The sequence below is a fragment of the Thamnophis sirtalis genome, unplaced genomic scaffold (assembly GCF_051295495.1).
Source record: "Thamnophis sirtalis isolate CommonGarterSnake01/CBP01778 unplaced genomic scaffold, rThaSir2_p1.2 scaffold_3, whole genome shotgun sequence".
NCBI classification, from domain to species: Eukaryota; Metazoa; Chordata; class Lepidosauria; order Squamata; family Natricidae; genus Thamnophis; species Thamnophis sirtalis.
In genome coordinates this window covers 156,354,007-156,373,606 of record NW_028261383.1, presented here as the reverse complement: position 1 = coordinate 156,373,606, position 19,600 = coordinate 156,354,007, and the positions used below count along the sequence as shown (strand labels likewise).

The 19,600-nt window shown below is 38.4% G+C and overlaps 1 protein-coding gene across 2 annotated transcripts in view; it reads left to right on the top strand.

The window, feature by feature from the left end:
* Positions 1 to 18,201, top strand: part of VDR (vitamin D receptor) — a 91,168-nt gene extending 72,967 nt beyond the window's left edge. For both annotated transcript variants that reach the window (XM_087710530.1, XM_087710531.1), the window contains 6 exons: positions 3,791 to 3,975; positions 6,176 to 6,287; positions 8,228 to 8,381; positions 9,657 to 9,808; positions 11,351 to 11,467; positions 14,685 to 18,201. In XM_087710530.1, coding sequence (XP_087566656.1) covers positions 3,791 to 3,975; positions 6,176 to 6,287; positions 8,228 to 8,381; positions 9,657 to 9,808; positions 11,351 to 11,467; positions 14,685 to 14,944 — 980 coding nt within the window. In that variant the 3' untranslated portion in view covers positions 14,945 to 18,201. The remainder of the gene's footprint in view (positions 1 to 3,790; positions 3,976 to 6,175; positions 6,288 to 8,227; positions 8,382 to 9,656; positions 9,809 to 11,350; positions 11,468 to 14,684) is intronic.
* The last annotated feature ends 1,399 nt before the right edge of the window (positions 18,202 to 19,600 follow it).

The following is a 19,600-nucleotide window of genomic DNA, read 5'->3' as shown; positions in this document are numbered from 1 at the left end:
TCCATTAGCTCTTACGTAGCACCAATTTAGTGCTGTCCACTAGTTGACCAGATTTTTGACTATAGCCACGAGCAACAAATCAGCTTAACCAGAACTTAAGGTGTGGTTCTGATTCTTCACACATGATAACACAATTCTCTACTTTTGTTAATTGTATTTAGAGGAATTTGGCTTCTGTCTTTCATTTTCTGAAGTTGACTTTTGTCTCTATTTGCCAACATGCAGGCCTGGAAGCTTGTCATTGCAATGCATCGGTGACCTTGTATAAAAGTGATAATGTTTGTGCCAGCAGTGTGTCTACAGCATTGCCAGAATGATCTGAAAACCTGTCAAAATAGTCAATTGCTTACAGATTGCAATTTCTGAATTTTCAGCAACATGGTCAGGCAATGAAGTCTTCTGCCCGCTGCTAAGTTGCTCTGCTTGTCGCAATTCTTTTGGCTGGCAGAAAACTGCACCTGAGGGTGATATTATTGCCCTCATTGTCAGCCTCTATCCCCACTGTTCCCAATAACAGCCCCCCACCTAAGTTGCCTCCAAGGTCTAAGAGACTCTACCTACCTTGAGGCTTCCCTCGGATGGTCTTCAAAGCAAGAAAGAAAACACATCTTTAACACATTGGGCAACATAAACTTGTCTCTGGGGACTAAATGTGAGGGAATATCCTGGGAACATATTCCCAGAGGTTGTTTGTGCTGTGGTTAATTGTAAGTAGGGAAAGGGCTATAGTCCACAAAAGCAGTGTGCGTTGACATGTTGCACATATAGCTTGTGGAGGATTGATGCCACAAAACACATACAGGTAACTTTCCAGATAGCCTTCATGTTGGTTTTTTTAAATATTTTTTTTATTTTTTTATTTAAAACAAACACAACATCCTTCTTTACATGCTGTAGAAAGTGTGTCAGTTGGTTACAAAAAGACTTTCGTGCATCTCTTCCAGAGTCAACAAACATAATTCATATTAACTGAAGTATTTTAACTCAAATATTTATACGTGTTACCATCATCATATCTCCATTTTCATTTGACTATAATTGTTTAAACATCCTTCATCATAAAATATACCAAGATTCAATATATAACCACATACTGGCCTTTCATTTACTATTTCTAAAATCCTCCACTAACACTAAATCCTTATGTCCTATTCTAGCTAAACATCCATAATATTTAATAACAAAATTTTCTAATCCTCCTTTCCAACTCACTGTTTAGAATTTACATCCAGTTTCCTTATGTTATACCCATATCTATATATATGTTGTTATTCTTATCCCTCCTTTATTTAACTATATCATGTATCATAACAGTTTCCCCCTAATAATCAAAACTTTAACTGTATCTAACTTGGTTCTTTTTTTTAAATTAACCTTTATATATAATCCAAAGGGATTTCTAATCTTCCTTACATGGGTACCATTCAATATTCATATCCAATTATACTCATCATAACACTGCACATTGTATACATTAGTAACATTATCAATTATTTATTTAAACTATATCTATTGTCAATAAATTTCACTAAATTTAATTAGTTTTAAATTCTTCCATCTATCAACCTGTATCTTTCCAATAGCAAAACAGTCTCATATCTTCTGCCATTTGAGGTGCCAGTCCTCTAATCATCTCCTTGATCAACTTTGTATGGACTCCTCTTAGCAACTCCTTGCTTATAAGATCTCTCATGTAATCTTGATGCCCTTTGTGAAGAGTTGGCCTAATTAATTTACGAGCCTCGAGACAAGGTTAAAAAAAAACCCATTCATTTATTAGGAATAACATCTTGGCACGGACTTCTGTGGAGTCGAAACTAAATCCCACTTAATGGCGTCTGAACTTTACCCCTGTGTCTTCTCCCCACTGGTTGAGGTCATTAATACATTCTCCAACAGGACGTTATGCAGGGTTCTGGACATGCGTATCCACATCCCAGTACAGAAATATGACACTTTTACTCTGGCCAAAAGTATGCATGGCATTTCCCCCCCCCTCAACTTGATGGTAGTCATGGAAACGCTTTAGACATTGACACCTTCTTCTATTTATAAGAAGGGTGATAAGTCAGCTTATCTTTGATTGTCAGTAGTGTTATCAATGCTATTGCTAATAAAATTTCTCTCTTTAAATCCATAGATGGATTCTTTTTTTTTCTTCTTCTGTATCTTGCCATCTGGGATAGATTTCCCCTCCATTTAATTCCTCTTTCAGTATTCCACTCTTTCCATTTTCAGAGACAAACCAATCACCATAAATATCAGCAAATTTAATCTCTTTATATTCCTTTTCTACTTCAATTTTTTGAGTTTTAACCACCACATTTTCCATTTGATAAACATCCTCAACTTCTTCATCATATTTTGCTGTTAGATGCTCTAAGTATTCCAGCTTCTTCTCTATCCTCTCATATGTATTTGATAATTTTTGTATTTCTGAAAATACCTTTTGCAAGCTTAAGGTTTCTTTTTGCTGTTGAAATTGTGCCATTATCTCCAGCTAACAAACACAGCTGCTCTAGCTTGGAAGGTTAATAAAATTAAGCATATTCACTTTTCTCTGGTTAAAAATATACTTCAAAGGGACATATGTATGCTTCCCTTCTTATCACTCTCTATAACCAAGCAGTGAGACCTTGTAGTGCCAAGCCAAAACAATCAGTGAAGAAAAAAAGTGTTCCATTTCCAATACACAAACCTTCCAGCCTCCGAGCAGCAGTGTTATTGTTCAAAATTTCCTTATTTCTTTTTGTATCTTTTTTGTATTTCAAATTGGAAAAAAGAGTCCAATTTTTAAATGTGTTAGAACACCCACAGTAATGAAAGAGAAAAATTTTAATCCATAGGTTACAGAGAATAATAAAAAAAATAGAAGAAGAAAACTTAATCCATTCGTTTTAAAAGGCTTGCACAATTCCATCCATGAAGATAGCATTTAAAAAGTAAGATAACCACCGTCCAAAACCATTCCAAATTTAATTCCGCTGCTTGATTCTTCTGTTCTCCAATTTAAATTAATTTTAAGTTTTTTATAGGTAATCTTTTTTTAAAACAGTAAAAGTTCCTCACCAGCTGGAAACTCTCTTTCCGTATCCTTTTGGAGGATTTTGGAGCCACCCCAACTTTGTCAGCCTTGGCTGGATTTTTTGTCGCCTGCTTGGAAGAACTTCTCTTGCATCGATCAGGGACTTTGCGATGTCCCTGAGGTCAGCAAGATGTATTCTTCCTGTTCACCATCTCTTCGGGACGGTTTAGACCACCCAGCAGCAAAAGTATCGGCTGCGGTCTCGGAGCATTGAGACCACAAATCTGTATCGTTGCGACGTTGGATCCTCCCCCCCTTCAAGTTGATTTTGATGTTAAGGATGGACCTGTGCTATTCCTCCATTCCCCAAAATGGCTGTAGTGCACAACCATATAAAGAAAAACTGTGGCTGTGTATTTTTAAACAGCAGTAAGATTTATTCATGTGTATGAGGTCTTCTTAACAGTACATCTGGCTTCATGTCCTCAGCAAGTATGCAAGCATCTTGTTGGAAGAAAGTCACTGTGAGCCAGAGGGTTCTTTAAAGACAGCTTTAAAATCAGAATTTTTTGAAGGTCACCTGCTGGACTGTAATCCAGGTGGGATGTCTTCTCCATGTCAAATGTCCCTCTTTCTTCTAACATTTGCTAGCTATTAAATCTCTCTTGTCCCGATAAACAGGAAACAAATGCTGTCATTTCTTCAGCTAAGACTAGCAGTTTACTCTTATCTATACTCTAATGTGCTTACTATTTGCCTTTACAGTTATTTTGACGGATGAAGAGGTTCAGAGGAAAAGAGAGATGATAATAAAGAGGAAGGAGGAGGAAGCTCTTAAGGAAAGCCTCAAGCCCAAATTGCTGGAGGAACAACAGCGAGTGATTGACACTCTTCTTGAAGCCCACCGCAAAACTTATGATCCCACTTATTCAGATTTCTCTCAATTCCGGGTAAGTTCGGCTTACTTTTTTTTATAGTACTTTACTATTGTTGTGAGAAGCAGGACATCTGCTGGTGAAAAAAATGAATATTTTTCAACTTTGTAACTTTTCTGAATTAGTGATTCAAACTGTTGTCCACATCCCACTTAACAAAAGTAACATTGTTGGAAGATTCAAATCTACACTTGATTATAAATAAATACATTAAAAAGAAATTAAAAATAAAGCAAAAAACAAATTAACTCAAAGGGCAGCCTTGATGGGCCACTACGTCTTTTTCCTCACATTGGTTTTCCATGTATGAAAGAACCATTAAATGTGTCTTTTAAATTGGATTGAAGCTCTCTTGCCAAGTCACCGGATTTAGAACTATTCCAACTGGAAATTATTTTCATACTAAGTTAACATGAGATACATCTGTAAATACAGGTAGTCCTCACTTAACAACAGTTCGCTTAGTGACTGTTCGAAGTTACAACGGCATTGAAATAAGTGACATGACTGTTTTTCAGACTTATGACTGTTGTAGCAATCCCCATGGTCGTTGATCAAAATTTGTACCCTTGGCAACTGACTCAAATTTATGACGGTCGCAGTGTCCCTGGATCATGTGATCACCTTTTGCGACCTTTTTATAAACAAATTCAACAAATAATTTCACTTAACAATTGTGTTACTAAATTAATAACTACAGTGATTGACTTAATAACTGTGGCAAGAATGGGGCAAAATTCACTTAACAAATATTTCACGTAGCAACAGAAATTTGGGGCTCAATTGTGGTTGTAAGTTGAGGACTATCTGTATACCCCAGTTGGATTTACAACTGTACTGCTTGGAGAAGTTATTAAGTGTATTTGTGACTAGGATTCAGTTGGTGATAGCTGCATTATGTTGGCTGCCCAGTATGGCTTCATCACAATCTGTCCTTAAAAATGTACTTGACAGAACAAAATAGGGGATAGTTGCCTTAAGCAGAGTGAATAACCAAGTAGCAGGCCTCTTGATGGGCCCCATTAGTCTACCTGTCCAACCTGCCTTTCTAAGCCATACACAAATCTTTGAATAACAAGGTTTATCAGTTCTGAGGGAAAAAGAGGAAGAAGAAGATACTTGTGGCTGAAGCAGCCACAAGTGTTTCCTGCCCTGTCACAAGAGCAAAACAGCTTTGAGTTGAGTGATGCACATGAGGCGTCAGGAGAACAGCTGAGATAGATAGGAGAAGTAGAAGAAAGAGAACTAACTGTGGATGACTCGTGGTTTTGAAAAGCTAGAATTAGTTAGTCTTGTTTTTGTGATATTTCCCAACAGACTCCCTCTCCCCCTTACTTCTCTCTTACTAGTTTATATTTTCTGAGCAAAAGCAGTTATTTCCAATATAGGGTGATTAGCCTCTTCATACCTTCTGCTTTCTCAACCTGACAATCAGATAGATACAACCAAATGTATTTTATCTTCAACCAAGAGGCTGCAACATACATTTTTCCAAGGTTATTATGCAAATGAGATAGCAGTTGCAGTGACTATTTGCTTCAGAATATGCTGATTTCTTGAAGAATTAAGTAATAAAAATGTTAGGGCAAAATAGGAGAAAAAAAAAGAAATATTAGGTATGTTCTATGCCTTGAGTTATTTATAAAAATAATAAAGAAGAGATTAAAAAAATTAAAATCATAGGATATCAGAACAGATGATTCTTCTCTTAGGCGGTTGTTCTAAGACAGGGCTGTCAAACTCCAGGCTGGATGTGTCACATGTTGGCCACACCCACGCCCGGTTTTGTGATGGAGGAAAAAGTCCCGATATGTCATGTCACGCTGCTATGACGACATGAGTTTGACACCCCTGTTCTAAGAAATGAATCCATAGAATTGGACAACCTTCAGTAGACTGGATAAACAGAAGTAGAGTGTGTGAAAGCCTCAGGGCACCTTTTTCCTCACAGTAAATTATCTCTGTTAATTATAAGCTTACCAGCGTGCCTACCGTCCCTGTCCTACTGTCCCCCTTTATTTGTATTCATTTCCGTTGTCCTTGTCCATGTTCATACTTATACCTGCTGTCTTGTACGTGTTTGACAAACTAATAAATAAATAAATAAATAAATAAATAAATAAGCAAGCTAACTTTCTAGCAACTGCCGTAGAATCAGGAGGAAGGTATGAAGAAAGGAGCAGGCTACTATCAAATGGTATCCTTTCTATTTCAGCCTCCTGTAAGACAAAATGAAAATAAAGAACATACAAGCAGATCTTCTTCTGATATGACACCAGGTTTTTCCTTCTCAGATGACTCTTCGGATACTTCCAGCTTCTCTTCAGGTAGCACGCAGAGTGCGAATCATATTTATATTCACGGTAAACTGCATGAATTCTAACATGTTTCTTTTAAATGGCAAACCTTACAGTTGTCTTTTTTGTAACTATGAAGTTTCTTTGTGAAACTTTTACAACAAATCTTAACTTACAGGTAAGCAGCCCATGTTCTCTCTCTGTCATTGGCTTAAGTGCAATGGCTCATAGTTGATTTTGGCTTTATTAATCTGCTCTAAAGAAAGACAGAGGCTATCTTTTCTGAGAGATGCAAAATTGCCATTGAAAATGCAACCTCCATATATGTTTCCTGCTATAATATGAATTTTCCAGAGTTGTGATGTTAAAATATTATCAGTTCCACCTAGCAGTCCTTTACATAGAATTAATATGTTAATGTACAATATAGCAAAATGCCAGAGAATAGGTTGACCTGCGTAATATGGGGGAGAAGGGGCCAATCTGTTTATTATTTTGGGGAGATCACTAATCACCAAATTTAATGCTTCTGCTTTCTCACTTCATGGGTTGCTCCACATTCACAGTAGTCCTGTTATATCCATTTAGAATGTTTCTACATAATTCATTCCTGCAAGATGAAAGGCAAATAAATACCTATTTGATTAGTATCTCCAATAGATTCCTTCACAAAGGTCTCTTTCTCTTCCCCTCAGGAGACCTAACATAGTCCTATGAATTTTAGAGTACTTCTATTCAGAGAATTCTTAATTCCAACACTTTTTGTTCCAATTTTCTTTTACTGGGGTTGTGGAAAAATAAAAGAAATTCTAGGGAAACTCAGAAAATGTTCTATAAGAAAAGGGCCCATGATAAATATTGCCTCTGGCATCATATCAAGATGCATTGTGAGGACACTTCAACATGGCCAGCGTTCCATCTCCATAATCTTCAAAGCTGTTCCTGCAAAGCCTATGATTGGACCAGTCATAGCTTTTACATGCATGGAGGTCTAGCCTGTGTGTCTTCTACCTGAACAATAGACAAGTGTGGAAACTGAGTGAAAGCCAAGAGCATTTTCCTTGTTGTGTTGCATTTGCTTATGGTGGAGGAGGAAGAAAAAAACAGCTGGTTGGATTGGAAGAGCACCACAGTCTTTGTGTCAAGGCTATATCACAATTCAATGCCTGAATGAGAGAAAGAGGCACTGGAAAGTGAGGATTGGTGGGGATTTATGTCAATGGAAAAACAACCCTCATCCACCACAACCCCATGAAGTTGACATGGCTTTGATATGGCTTTTGAATATTCATTGAATGTTCTTAGACACATTGTGTGTCTTTATTGTGTTTTGGAGTTTGGCACAGAATGTTTTTTCTTAATGTTACTCATCCAAAGTCCATCAGGATTGGCATGTGATATAAACACTGGAGATTAATAGATAATTTTGAATGTTTAAAAAATGATGCAGGAAAAAGTCAGCTTGGCTGGAACATTGGGGACAATAGCCTGAAGCACCACTGCAGGAGCAGCACCAGAGCTCAATGTGGACATGCCTTGATTCTGTGTTTGGACTTTGAGCTTGCTTTTGTGCCAAAGATTGTACTTTTAGTAATACATGTATGTCATTTGTTATGCTGCACTACAGTGGCTATTGTCTAAAAACCGTTGTAAGTGTGGTTAGGAAAGAACAGAGCCATAGATTAAAGTGAAAAATTGGGGCATGTTTTAAATCTTGTGGAACGGATCCAAAAATTGGACTCTGAGGAATTCTACAGTCTTAAAACTTTTGATCTCATTTTGGATTCTTTGGCTTTCAGTCAGCCTAGAAACAGCAAGGTCCTGGCCACTGCAGTAGCTCCTCGATTTCACCTTCACGATAGGACTCTCTCAAGTGTAAAACATTTAACCTGTCGTGCTGTAATGAGTGGTGCCTTCCCTGCTGGTGTGACATAGGGTCTAAGCTGTTTCCACCCCTCCTTTTCCACCAGAGCCAATGATGTTTTCCAGTCTGGAATTGAATGATGACAGCACATCCATGTCCATTGACTTATCCCACCTCTCCATGTTGCCTCACCTTGCTGATCTTGTTAGCTACAGCATCCAGAAAGTTATTGGATTTGCTAAAATGATTCCAGGGTTCAGGTAAGAAAATTTTGAAGTAGCTTCAGAACCCTTGCCTGCTTTTTCCTTAGAGGTGTGTGTCTGTGTCTGATTTGTCATACTTATATGTATGACTTTGATTTGTCATACTTATATGTATGACTTTGTCATACATACATACATACATACATACATCATACATACATACATACATACATACATACATACATACATACATACATACATACATACATACATACATACATATATATATATATATATATATATATATATATATATATCAATGCACAACACCACAGAACTTTCAAGAAGACTTCAGAATCTGCAAAGTCACACAAAAGATAAAAAGGGTCACCTAAAAAACCCAACAAAATCTTGACACAACAAGCCATGTAAATAAATATGGTCATTCCTCAGTAGAACTGAAATCCTATCTTCAGAACAGCTCTGTCTTTTTAAAGCCTTGAAATCCATTAACAGCTGTTTCCTTGTGAGGTGATGGAAGGCTTTTCAACCTGTTGCTGCAGGTAAGGGCTAGCATGCCACCTTGGTACTGGTAGAGACCTTGAACAAGGCATCTCAGATTCCATTTTAAATTAGAGCAAGGAGACTGGGAAGGGTGCTGTGTGTGTATGCGCATACAGACCTGCAGAGAACCACTGTGGCCAGAGGTTTCCCATAGGTTTGCTGCTTTTATGAACGGAGTTAAACACTGTTGACAAGAAAGTTGAATTTGCTTTGTGGAGCTCTACCAGAAGCAAAAATCCTGCCTAGAACCTCATGCCTTTTTCCAAACATTTTGGGATTCATTTTGTTTTGTGGCCCCACAAAACTTGTATCATGATTCCAGGAAATACTCTTTACTCTCATGCATGCTCCAAAGAAACTTTCTTTAATCAAATCCACAGCATTGCACAGCCCAGTTGTGACTGGCTTTTAATTCAGTGTGTGAACTGAGTTACTAAAATATCCATATTAAGTGACATGAGAGTTCTGTAGAAACATCTGGTTTGTGGCCCCTTATTCACATTGGTAAAGCCATCATTTGAGGCTACAATGAATTGCAAGCAGAAATATCTGCAAACAACTTAAGAGTTTGTTGTTGGTTAATTGAGCTTATGTTTGGGGATGGCCTTTCAAGGTGTTGTATCAGATCAGTTTATACCAAGAGAATATGAGGGGGAATATGGGGGGGGGGGAAATAAAGGATAATCGTATCTAATCCTGACCTTACAGAATGTTATGATGATGGACTGGTGGACATCTGAGTTTCATATTCTCCTTTTTTAAATACAGAAGCCTAACAGCGGAGGATCAGATTGCTCTCTTGAAATCCAGTGCCATTGAAGTGATAATGCTCCGTTCCAATCAGTCATTCTCCCTGGAGGATATGTCCTGGACTTGCGGCAGCAATGACTTCAAATACCAAGTCAGTGATGTCACTCAAGGTATGGCCTGTATGGTAAAGCAGAAGATACCCCCGGAGCAACCACCTCATGCCAACTCTGTTTTCCTTCAGTACTTTTAAATACCTCTTAAGATATATAGAAAATGTATCCTAAAGCTACATAGGGTTAGGGTTAGGGCAAATCGCTATGGCAGACGGTATTTTATGAATTATTTTACATCTGGTAATACTAGGAAGAATTAATGATAGTGGTGTATCTGAGAATGAGAATTGAGTTTATCCTTTGTTTAATAATTTATAATGCATAATGAAAAAATGTGCTGTTTGCAATAAATCCTGATTTGCCATCTCCCCTGTGTGGCACAGGGATTTTATGCAGTACCTTGTGATTACAGCAGGTATGACTGACAAGCCCACAATCACCATTCTTAATATGCCCTTAGAAATACTCCCAAATTTCCTTGGGAGTGTTTTAGGAGGCCCCAAAACATTGAGGACAAGAGACGAGTCCCCAAGCGCTCTCTCTAGCTTGCCAACAGGGCTGTGCAAAGAGCAGTACTCCCAGGTAATTCGTCCTTGTCTCCCCTCAGTCCCATGCGCTAAAACACAGCTGCTGCAGAGGAAGCTTGTAGTGTTTTCCTCACGAAAGGAAGACGGGAGGGGAACGCTGAGGAGCCCCAGGGGAAAGCAGGAGATCCCAGCTTTGTCACTGCTGGTGACCCTCCTTGGCTGCAGCTGTCTGGACTACCTTAAAAAAGAGGCCAGTGTGAGGTGACTGAAACCTTGTACATTGGGCTTGAAGTTCAGAGAGGAAAAGAGATTTCTTATTTGCCCAAACCAAAAAATTGGAAAGAAAGACATTTGATGGTGTGAGTTGCAGCTCACAAAAGTCGATGCCTTTTAATAGAACGTGTTAGTCTAAAAAAGGTGCTTGCAGACACACACACACACCCCTCTCTCTTTCTTTTTTCTTTTTGCTGCACCACAGAGACTCTTGTGGGAGCTTCTGGGTGGTACTCAATAAGAAAAAAAAGTGAGAGGAAGGGTGGGCCGTGGGCCAGATAAAATAAAGTTCACTCTGCTACACATGCAAACGTTTCTCCAAGGTCTTCCAGTGAAATGTTGTTTTATCACGATGAATAATAAATTGGGATGAGGAGGTGGATTGTCTGATGGGTCCAGATTGCTGAGCTGGCTGATGTTTCATGAAGTTGCAAACTTCAGAATTCAGTTTCTGTGGCAACCATCTGACTAAGATGGGGAGGAACAGGAAGTTGAAAAAGTAATCACATAAACTGCACGATTGCACCACCTCAAGGGTGAATCCATTACAAGTTAGGTTTGCCAAAGGCCCAGTTTTAATGAAACATGGATGTTATTATTCCGGTTGTTTGGTTTCTTTGAGCATTCTGCTCACTTTAGGGATGACAACTCAACTGATAACACACTTAGAATTGGGTGCATTGGAAGGAAACTCCAGGGCCAAGATTTATGCTTACATTTGTTACTTCCCCTGTTTTAGGCTAGCTGGTAATTAGTAATCTAGTGCCTGCTCTCAAAAGTTGCTTTGTTTCTGTTTCAGCTGGCCACAGCCTAGACTTACTGGAGCCCCTCGTTAAATTTCAAATTAGTCTGAAGAAACTGAACCTGCATGAAGAAGAACATGTGCTCCTCATGGCTATCTGCATCCTTTCTCCTGGTGAGGAAAACTTCATTGTCCCAGGCTGCATTTCAGCTAACTTAAAATATTATCAGTAAACTATGTTATCATACTTTACATGTCCCTGTATTAAAGCCTTGGTAGAAAATAACACAGGCGGTGTGTTCTCTACCATGTATAACGTATAACCATCTTTTTGACCAAATGAATGTGCTGGATGCCCGTCAGTGTAGGAAACAAGCTACTGAGAAAATAACCATCCATAGAAAATTAATTTTTGCATCCCTTCCACAGCGTAAAGTGAAGGGATTATTTTCAAGGAATTTGATCTATCTCGGAATAATTCTAAATGACCAATCTGTCCTGGCCCTTTTGAATCTACTTTATAACAGATCTTGGCTAGATCCAGACTGTTTTGATTGTTTTCAGATACATTCAAACATCAGGATGTCCTCAGCATATAGTGATATCAATACTTCCTGTTTTCCAAGCAGAAGTGTTCATATCCACCTAACTACTGCATGAACATGTATAAATGCCATTTTTACATTCCATGTCTTCATGACATTTCCTTTGTCTCATCCCCAGCCCACAATCAAAACAACTTAGTTACCTTTAGTTAGTTGGGTCTTAAACTAGTGTTTTCTCTTTTCTCCCGCCCCCCCCCCGCCCCCCCCGTTTTGCTCTGGACACTAGCATACTTCATTGGTGATGTACCTGGCATGGTTAGGGTAGGATTTGCCCAGCTCCTGTTGGTCAAACTATTCTAGGTATTCCCTCTGTTCCCTATTCCCGCTGTTCTGGTCAGTAAGCATTGTCATCTGGGACCATTTGACTTGCAGGAAAAACTAGAAATCTGGCTTTCACCGCTACATCTGCCTAGATAATGCTTGTGATCGTTTTCCAAAATGCTTCTTAGGTCTAATGTAGCCTCCTATATTGTCAGGTTTAGAGTTCTTCTGACACAATACTAGGCCTATTTTTAAACACAAGTTTACCAGTATTTTGAAAGAATGCTAGGCCTGCGTTTAAAAACAGGACTAACCCTCTCTCCAAAGCACTAGGTCAGAGGTGAACAGAAATTTAATTTTAATGAAAAAAAGAGCAGACTGTACAATCTGCACATTGCTAGTTCTGTCATCGGTGAGTGCAGTACAGGTTTCTTCTGCTTTTGTTGACATGAAGGTTTAGGTGACTATACATTTCATTGTATTATTAGTAGGGGTTGGATTTAGCTACCCTATTTTGCCTACTACATAGACTACTTTGGAGTGTTGCTAGCCACAGCCATTCACACCCATTCCTTTGTGATATTAGTTACTGATGGAATTCATGGTTAGTAATAGCTGCTTCTCACCTCACCTTGTGCCCCTTTTCTACCTGTCAGGCAGGTTATGTTTGGAGGGAGCCACCTTCAACCTATTTCATAATAGTGAAAAGTACCACTTCTTCACCAGTTTGCAGGAAATGGTTCTAAATTGGGAATATTTTATTTGCTAAAATTATTATATCTCTGTCCCTTCTTGTCAATAGATCTCATTTTTAAAAAAACTGAGCCAATCTTCCTAGGAAGAATTACTTTTGGTTGAAGCAGATTCCAACAGCCTGACATATAAGTCAGAGGATGAAAAAAAAAAAGAAGGCCTGAGATACGTGTAGCTGTTTTTCATGGCATTAAAGCAGCTGTGGAATTAAAAACGTATGACCTTCTGGCATTGTGTCAATGGGAGAGTTTCCCCAGATTAAATAGGCAAGGAGCTCTGACATTAGAATTCTCTGTAAATACCAGCCAAGCATGGACTTCCTTCCCCCCCCCCTTTTTTTTTAAGGCAGAGAGATTAGGAGATGACTAAATAGAGTGAGCTGTCATGGAGTGTGAGTATCAGGAAATCTCTTGCCTAGTAGGCAGTGACCTCTGACAGTACATACTATGATAGACATATTTGAGCAGTTGCTTAAACCCTACATGAAGTAAAGTGAAAAAAACATGGTTAATGCTTCTCTAAAATGAGTCAAGTGCACAATCACGCAAAAAGTACCAGATCACTTTTTATGACAATTGGGCGATTTCAGAAATCAGACTGAAAAGGGCCCCCGGTAACTCAGAGGTTCCAAATAACTTGCATTTGCATTTTTATGAAAGTAATCAAATTAAAATTGAACATTGTTTTTCATCATGTGAATAGGTATAGATGCTAAACATATGGTGTATAGATGGGATTTATTGAATCTAAATGAAATGATATGGCTTCCCAATAAGAAAGGGAAGAGCGCATCCCCCCCACCAATAGAATAGAGAAACGTGGCTTGAGAATTTCTGTTCAATATATTTGCTGTGTGTCAATGTGGGAATTAAACATTCAACTCACGACTATGATTCTGAAGGAAGCTAGTTATTTATCAGAAACTATATTTGTTGGATGGCGTTAGAACAGACCTGGGTGTTTTATTATGGCAAACGGGCCACATCTGTCCCTTCGACTGTCCCTGTCCTGCCTGTGATGGCGAAGGGGCAATTGTGTGTGTGCGTGCGTGATTAGATGCTATAATTTACTAGTGGGGAACTGACTTTTGTCAACATACGCTATTTAAGAAAATTTTGTCCTGTTTATTGTGCTATGATCCCTCGTGCACCTGTTTGCATTTGCTGGTTACAATTGAAGAAAAACTGGGCTGGGGGGATTTATGATGTCTTAGACTAGTAGGACTCAGTGGCACAGGCCTGTCTCGAAATTACAGGTTGCCAACAGAGAGACAATTCCCCTTATATGAATACCAAAGATGTGCTGTTATCTGGAACACCCTTGGCAATACTTTTAGAATGATGGTATGTGCCACTCACCTCTGTGGGCATCAATCCTCTTTAATGGATTGAAGGCGGTAAGAAAAAAAGCCAATGGGGGAAAGTTAGAAATTAACTACCTGTAGAATACCATGCAGAACAATTGCAAAAGAAATCCTTTGTTTGAAAACATCCTTACCTGCACTGCTTTCTGGGTTTGTTTGTTTTTTATGATTAATATCTAATCAGCATGTGTACCTGTTATAAGAGTTAACTATTTCTGACCCAAGCCTATTTCTGCTTGACCCAAAATGCTAAGGAATCTAGGGTTGGAGGGGAGGAATTAAGGGAATGCATAGAAACTACTATTAGGAGAAATGGAATGAAGGAAAAGCAAAATACATACAGGCTCTGTCATGGGTGCCACTGACTACCTCTATCACGTAAAAATGTGTGATGTGTTTTGTTTCCTAGATCGCCCTGGCGTTCAGGACACAGCCCTGGTGGAATCCATCCAGGACCGCCTTTCGCAAATCCTGCAGTCCTATATTCTTTGCCGACACCCTCCTCCGGGCAATCGCTTGCTCTATCCCAAGATGATCCAAAAACTCACAGACTTGAGGAGCCTAAACGAGGAGCATTCCAAGCAATATCGCTGCCTCTCCTTCCTGCCTGAACATAGCATGCAGCTCACTCCGCTGGTCCTTGAAGTCTTTGGCAATGAAATCTCCTGAGTCACCATTGAGGAAAAAGCACATGGAAATCAAGAGAGTGTGTGTGGGGGATGTCAGCCCAGCTTTTCACTGGCTACAGACTGAAAGTTTTTACCCCACGTGAGATTGTGTATATTCTGTCCATGAGAATTTTGATTTCTTCTCCCACTCCCCATGCTACCTGAAGAGCCACATTCTTGATATACACCTCCAGTCTCCCTGAGGAGCAACCTGATTCATCTTACCCCGCCTGCCCTTCAAAACTGAATGGCTTTCTCTGTTGCTGCTTTGCAGGGATGAAAGGAAATAATGCTTTTCAAGCCAGCAGTTGAAACGTGGCCTTAGAAAGATACCAATTGTGTAAGAGCTCCCACAGAGAATGAGTAGAAGGAAAAAGGGAACTTGGATATTCTCCATTCTATAAGCTAGTAAAAGCTTTCAGTCCTGAAATAATACACAGAGATATCGAAGTGCTCGTTTTTATTGAATATAATTTCCTGCCAAATACCAACAGTCACTTTAGCAGTGAAAAGGGCAGCATATAAATTTAAGAAATAAATTTAATTAATAAATAAGATGCTTCAACAGCAGCAATACTTCTATTTATTAACCAAATGAAGAATAGAAAAAAGATTTGTCAGAATAAATAACCACATTCTTGGGTTTTGGGGGGGAGGTAATGCAATTTGTCAAATGCATAGAAATATGTCAGCACTTTTAAAGCTCTTGTTAATCTATGATAGGAACTGGAAGACTTTGGATTTAATCATACACTCCTCAATGGGGAATATGGACACGTTCTTAAAAACCAGGTTCCTGCCAGAATCTCTGCACTATTAAAAAACCATGGCCATGTTTGCCACTTTAAGCCTTAAACAGTGTCTGACACTACTAATTACTAAGAGTTGATGAGAAATAATCCAGACATATAATACTGACTTTTAGTCTATCAAAGAATGCTTGGTTTGTTCAGAAAAATGGTATAGTATCTAAAAAGGATTCCTATGATCAGATTAAATTATGTACAAAGCATCTTAATTATCTGATAGAGATTAAGCAATTTTCAGTTGTTTCCATTTTGGGGCTATAATGTTTGAGTCAGTTCTTAAGTCATTCTCGGGAGGCTGAAACTAATTTATTTTTGATACTGGTAAAATGTTTACTCTAAGTTTGACAACCTCTGGGCTACTTGATTTCTAGAAAAATTAAGTACATATGAACCATTTGTTGACAAAGAAAAGATCTTCTCAACAATAATGACTTCACCAAGAATATGTGTGGTTTAGGTAGCTTTTTGTTGCATTGGTCCCAAATAATATGAAATAAGATGTGGACCAATTTCTGTTTGATGAAGGAGTCTACAAACATTTGGGTGAGAGATTTATTAAGACTGCACCATTAAAAGATGAGTTAATTTAGTTTGAAAGAAAACCTGTTTATAGACTAATGTTCTCCTGCTGAAACTTAGGTAGTAGAATATATTGCTTACTTCAAAGACACGTTGAACATTCACCATTGTGTAGTTCTGTTTGGTTTTAATTCTTGGTGATAACAGCAGCTTGCACTCGATACGTCGCTATATATTTTAATATATCAGGTAAAATAATTATTCTTCACAGACAGAAACAGATTAGATAAAAAAAGATTGTGCTAGTTAGATTTTACAGATGATATAAGAAGGCAGAGCTAGATATTTCCCATTTGGATTGAAATCTGCCCTGTGCTCACTAGGTGTCAGTAGGGTAATAGACTAGCCTGTAATTCTTGTGAAAGTGCCTTGAGTTTGCTGCAAAGCAATTTATATTTTTCTAGAATGATTAGATTGTTTTACTCTGAAATTAGCCTAAATTACTGGGATTGGAAGATTTCATCAAAGCCTTAACTTCCTTCTGTACTTCTCTGAGAGTTGGCACAAAGGCAGCCCACCCACATGCAACAAGTCCCTGTGGTTGGATGTGTGTGAGCATATGTAGGCGCCCCTCCTTCAGCTAGCTCCTTTCGCAGGGAAAGCATATTAAAGCTTGAACCTTTGGAACCCAAAATAAATTGGATTTTTCATTATCCAAGCTAACCATTTTAGATATAGTATCTCCATTTTTAAACCTTTCTCCTTCAACTGCAGAAATGCATCATCACTTCAATGAACACTCCTTAGCTTTGGTCACTTGAATGGGCTTTTTAATCAATATTTGTACTCTATCTCGGCATCTAAGCCGATAAATAATTTTAAAGATAGGGTGAGTTTATGTTTCCACCATATGCTTGAGTCAAGACCACTTTTAAATGTGAAAATCACCTCAGCAAATACATAGTTAGAATCACAGAAGGGAGTTAGGGCAAATTTGAACTCGTTGGCGGTATCAAGTATTGAAAGAGACGATTAGAAGAAAATTCCGGTACTCAATATGGAATGCACAATATACACATTGCTAATTTGTCCTCTATTTAAAATGCTGCTAGAACATAAGCATGCTAATTCGCTATAGGGGGTGTTTGTTTCTGTACCTTAGAGACATTTTTGTCTTTTTTTTTTATGGTTAAAACAAAAACAAGATCTTACAGGTGTTGCAGTCATGAATGTAAGATTTGGAATCCATCCCATATCAAGAAATAATCTCCATGCCGAGGAGGGGGAGGAGAGGAAGAGGAGGAGGAGAATAATAATAGTTAAAGCTTTTCTGCCTAGGAGAGGAGTGGAACTAATCACCCTCTCAAATTCTGTGCCCTCAACTGAATACACCAATGTTTGAACATCATGCTTGTTACAAGCCAGTCAGGTTACTATGATGGCTATTTAGTACAGGCTGAAAATATTTCATGTGAATTCATTTTAGAGGCTTTAATAAGAATGAGATTTGAATCAAAGCTGCTCTCTTCTGAAAGATGTTAAGGCTCTTTTTCAACCTCTGCATGTAAAAGCCAAACCTGTACAGTTAGAGAAGGGGTAGCTTACTAGATGAGAAACACAAATCATCTCCATTTTGTTGCCTTATGTAGTAAATCGTCATGCACTTTATACAAATCGATATAATGATTTAAAGAGATATATATTTTAATTATAGTGATGATGGTGGTGGTGATGATGATGAATGATGGAAACTTAGAGATGAATGCTATCTTTTTATTCCTCTGTACATCTTTTGGCTTTTTTTCTAACAAATAAAGATCTAATATTTAAATATAATATTCCAGAGCTTTAACAATAAAGAATGATTGAATACTGTTTTGCAGTTTTAAATGTGATGCTTGGTTATCTTATTAATAAAAAATGGAGAAAACCTTTTGAGTGATTAATTTGATGTTTCCTTAGAAATGAATCATTTAAATGCCCTGGGATTTATTTCCATTTAACAATGATATTATCAAGGAGGAAAATCTAACGATTAGGGGATTGAAAATTATATCAGTTGGGACCCTAAAAACCTCCTAAAATACATATGTGCATAACTGCTGATGCAGTTGCTTTAAAGGTTTAATGGTGCAGCATAAACTGTTTCTAAATGTTAACTAGTATGAGGAATAAGATGGCATCTTTCGGCCAAGCTCTCCAGAACTAGATGTCGAGACTGCATGCCTCTCGCTGCCACTTCACTCCCTTCATGAAACCACTGGACTGTAGGAAGTCATTTGGAGATCTGTGTGAAGCCTCAATGGCTTTATCCTCACGTCCTGCTGCCCATAACATGAAGATGCTCCACTAATCATTTTTTAAAGAATATTTCCACATGATGCTGCATTTACTTACCTTTTGCCAGAGGCAGCTCAAATTCCTATTTCAGAGGTTCTAGTTTTACAAGGGCTCTACAGTCTTGCCTGTTCACAGAAGGTGCAAATGTAGTGAATTGATGGCAGTCAAAGGCTTGAATATGGCCAACTCCTTCACCCACCACCTCCTCAATGCTGTTTATTGCTCTCTGTGACCCTTTTAGCTTGGCGTGCACCTATTTTCCTATCAGCAATATTAGAAATTCAGCCTGAAGCCATCCAGCAAGTAGAATGCATGACCCTTGCTAAAAGTGGTAACAAGTGAAAGCATTCAGCAAAAGTGGTAACAAGTGAAAAAAGCATTTGGCAAAAGTGGTAACAGGTGAAAGCATTTGGCACAGAAATGCCAGCTAGCCAGTTCACGATAGCGCCCTTTTGTTTAGGTTCCTTGCTGGAGAACATCACCCATAGGGAAAATATGCAGAGTATGATCTAATTTATACACCACCTTTATTAATTATATTCACATACATTCATGTTAACCCTATCAATATGGTTAACCTTGACTGTAATGATTAATTGCATTCTGTTCCTTGAAAGCGAATGGTTTGGGGTGTGAAGAAAGGGCCCACAGGGCCGTCAAATGGGGGGGGGGGCAGGAGTGGGGTCTTTAAAGACTCAATTCACTTTTTAAATATTTTCACTGTCTTCGATGACTTTTTAAGAACATTTTTAAAAAATCAATTCAGTTGCTCAGGGCAACCAGGAGAGTCCTCCCTGAAAACAACCCTGTGAAATAAATTGGGCTGTGTGGAAGTCTATCTCCAGTAATATACAGACGTTTCTCTTGAAAAGTAGGTTTTTTTTTTTTTTTAAGGAACAACTTACTGTACTTTTATTCCGCAGTTTTTCATACAAGGAACGAAATTTTGCCGCCCTGCTCCCCCGCAAGTGCATCCCCGGTCCGGTTTA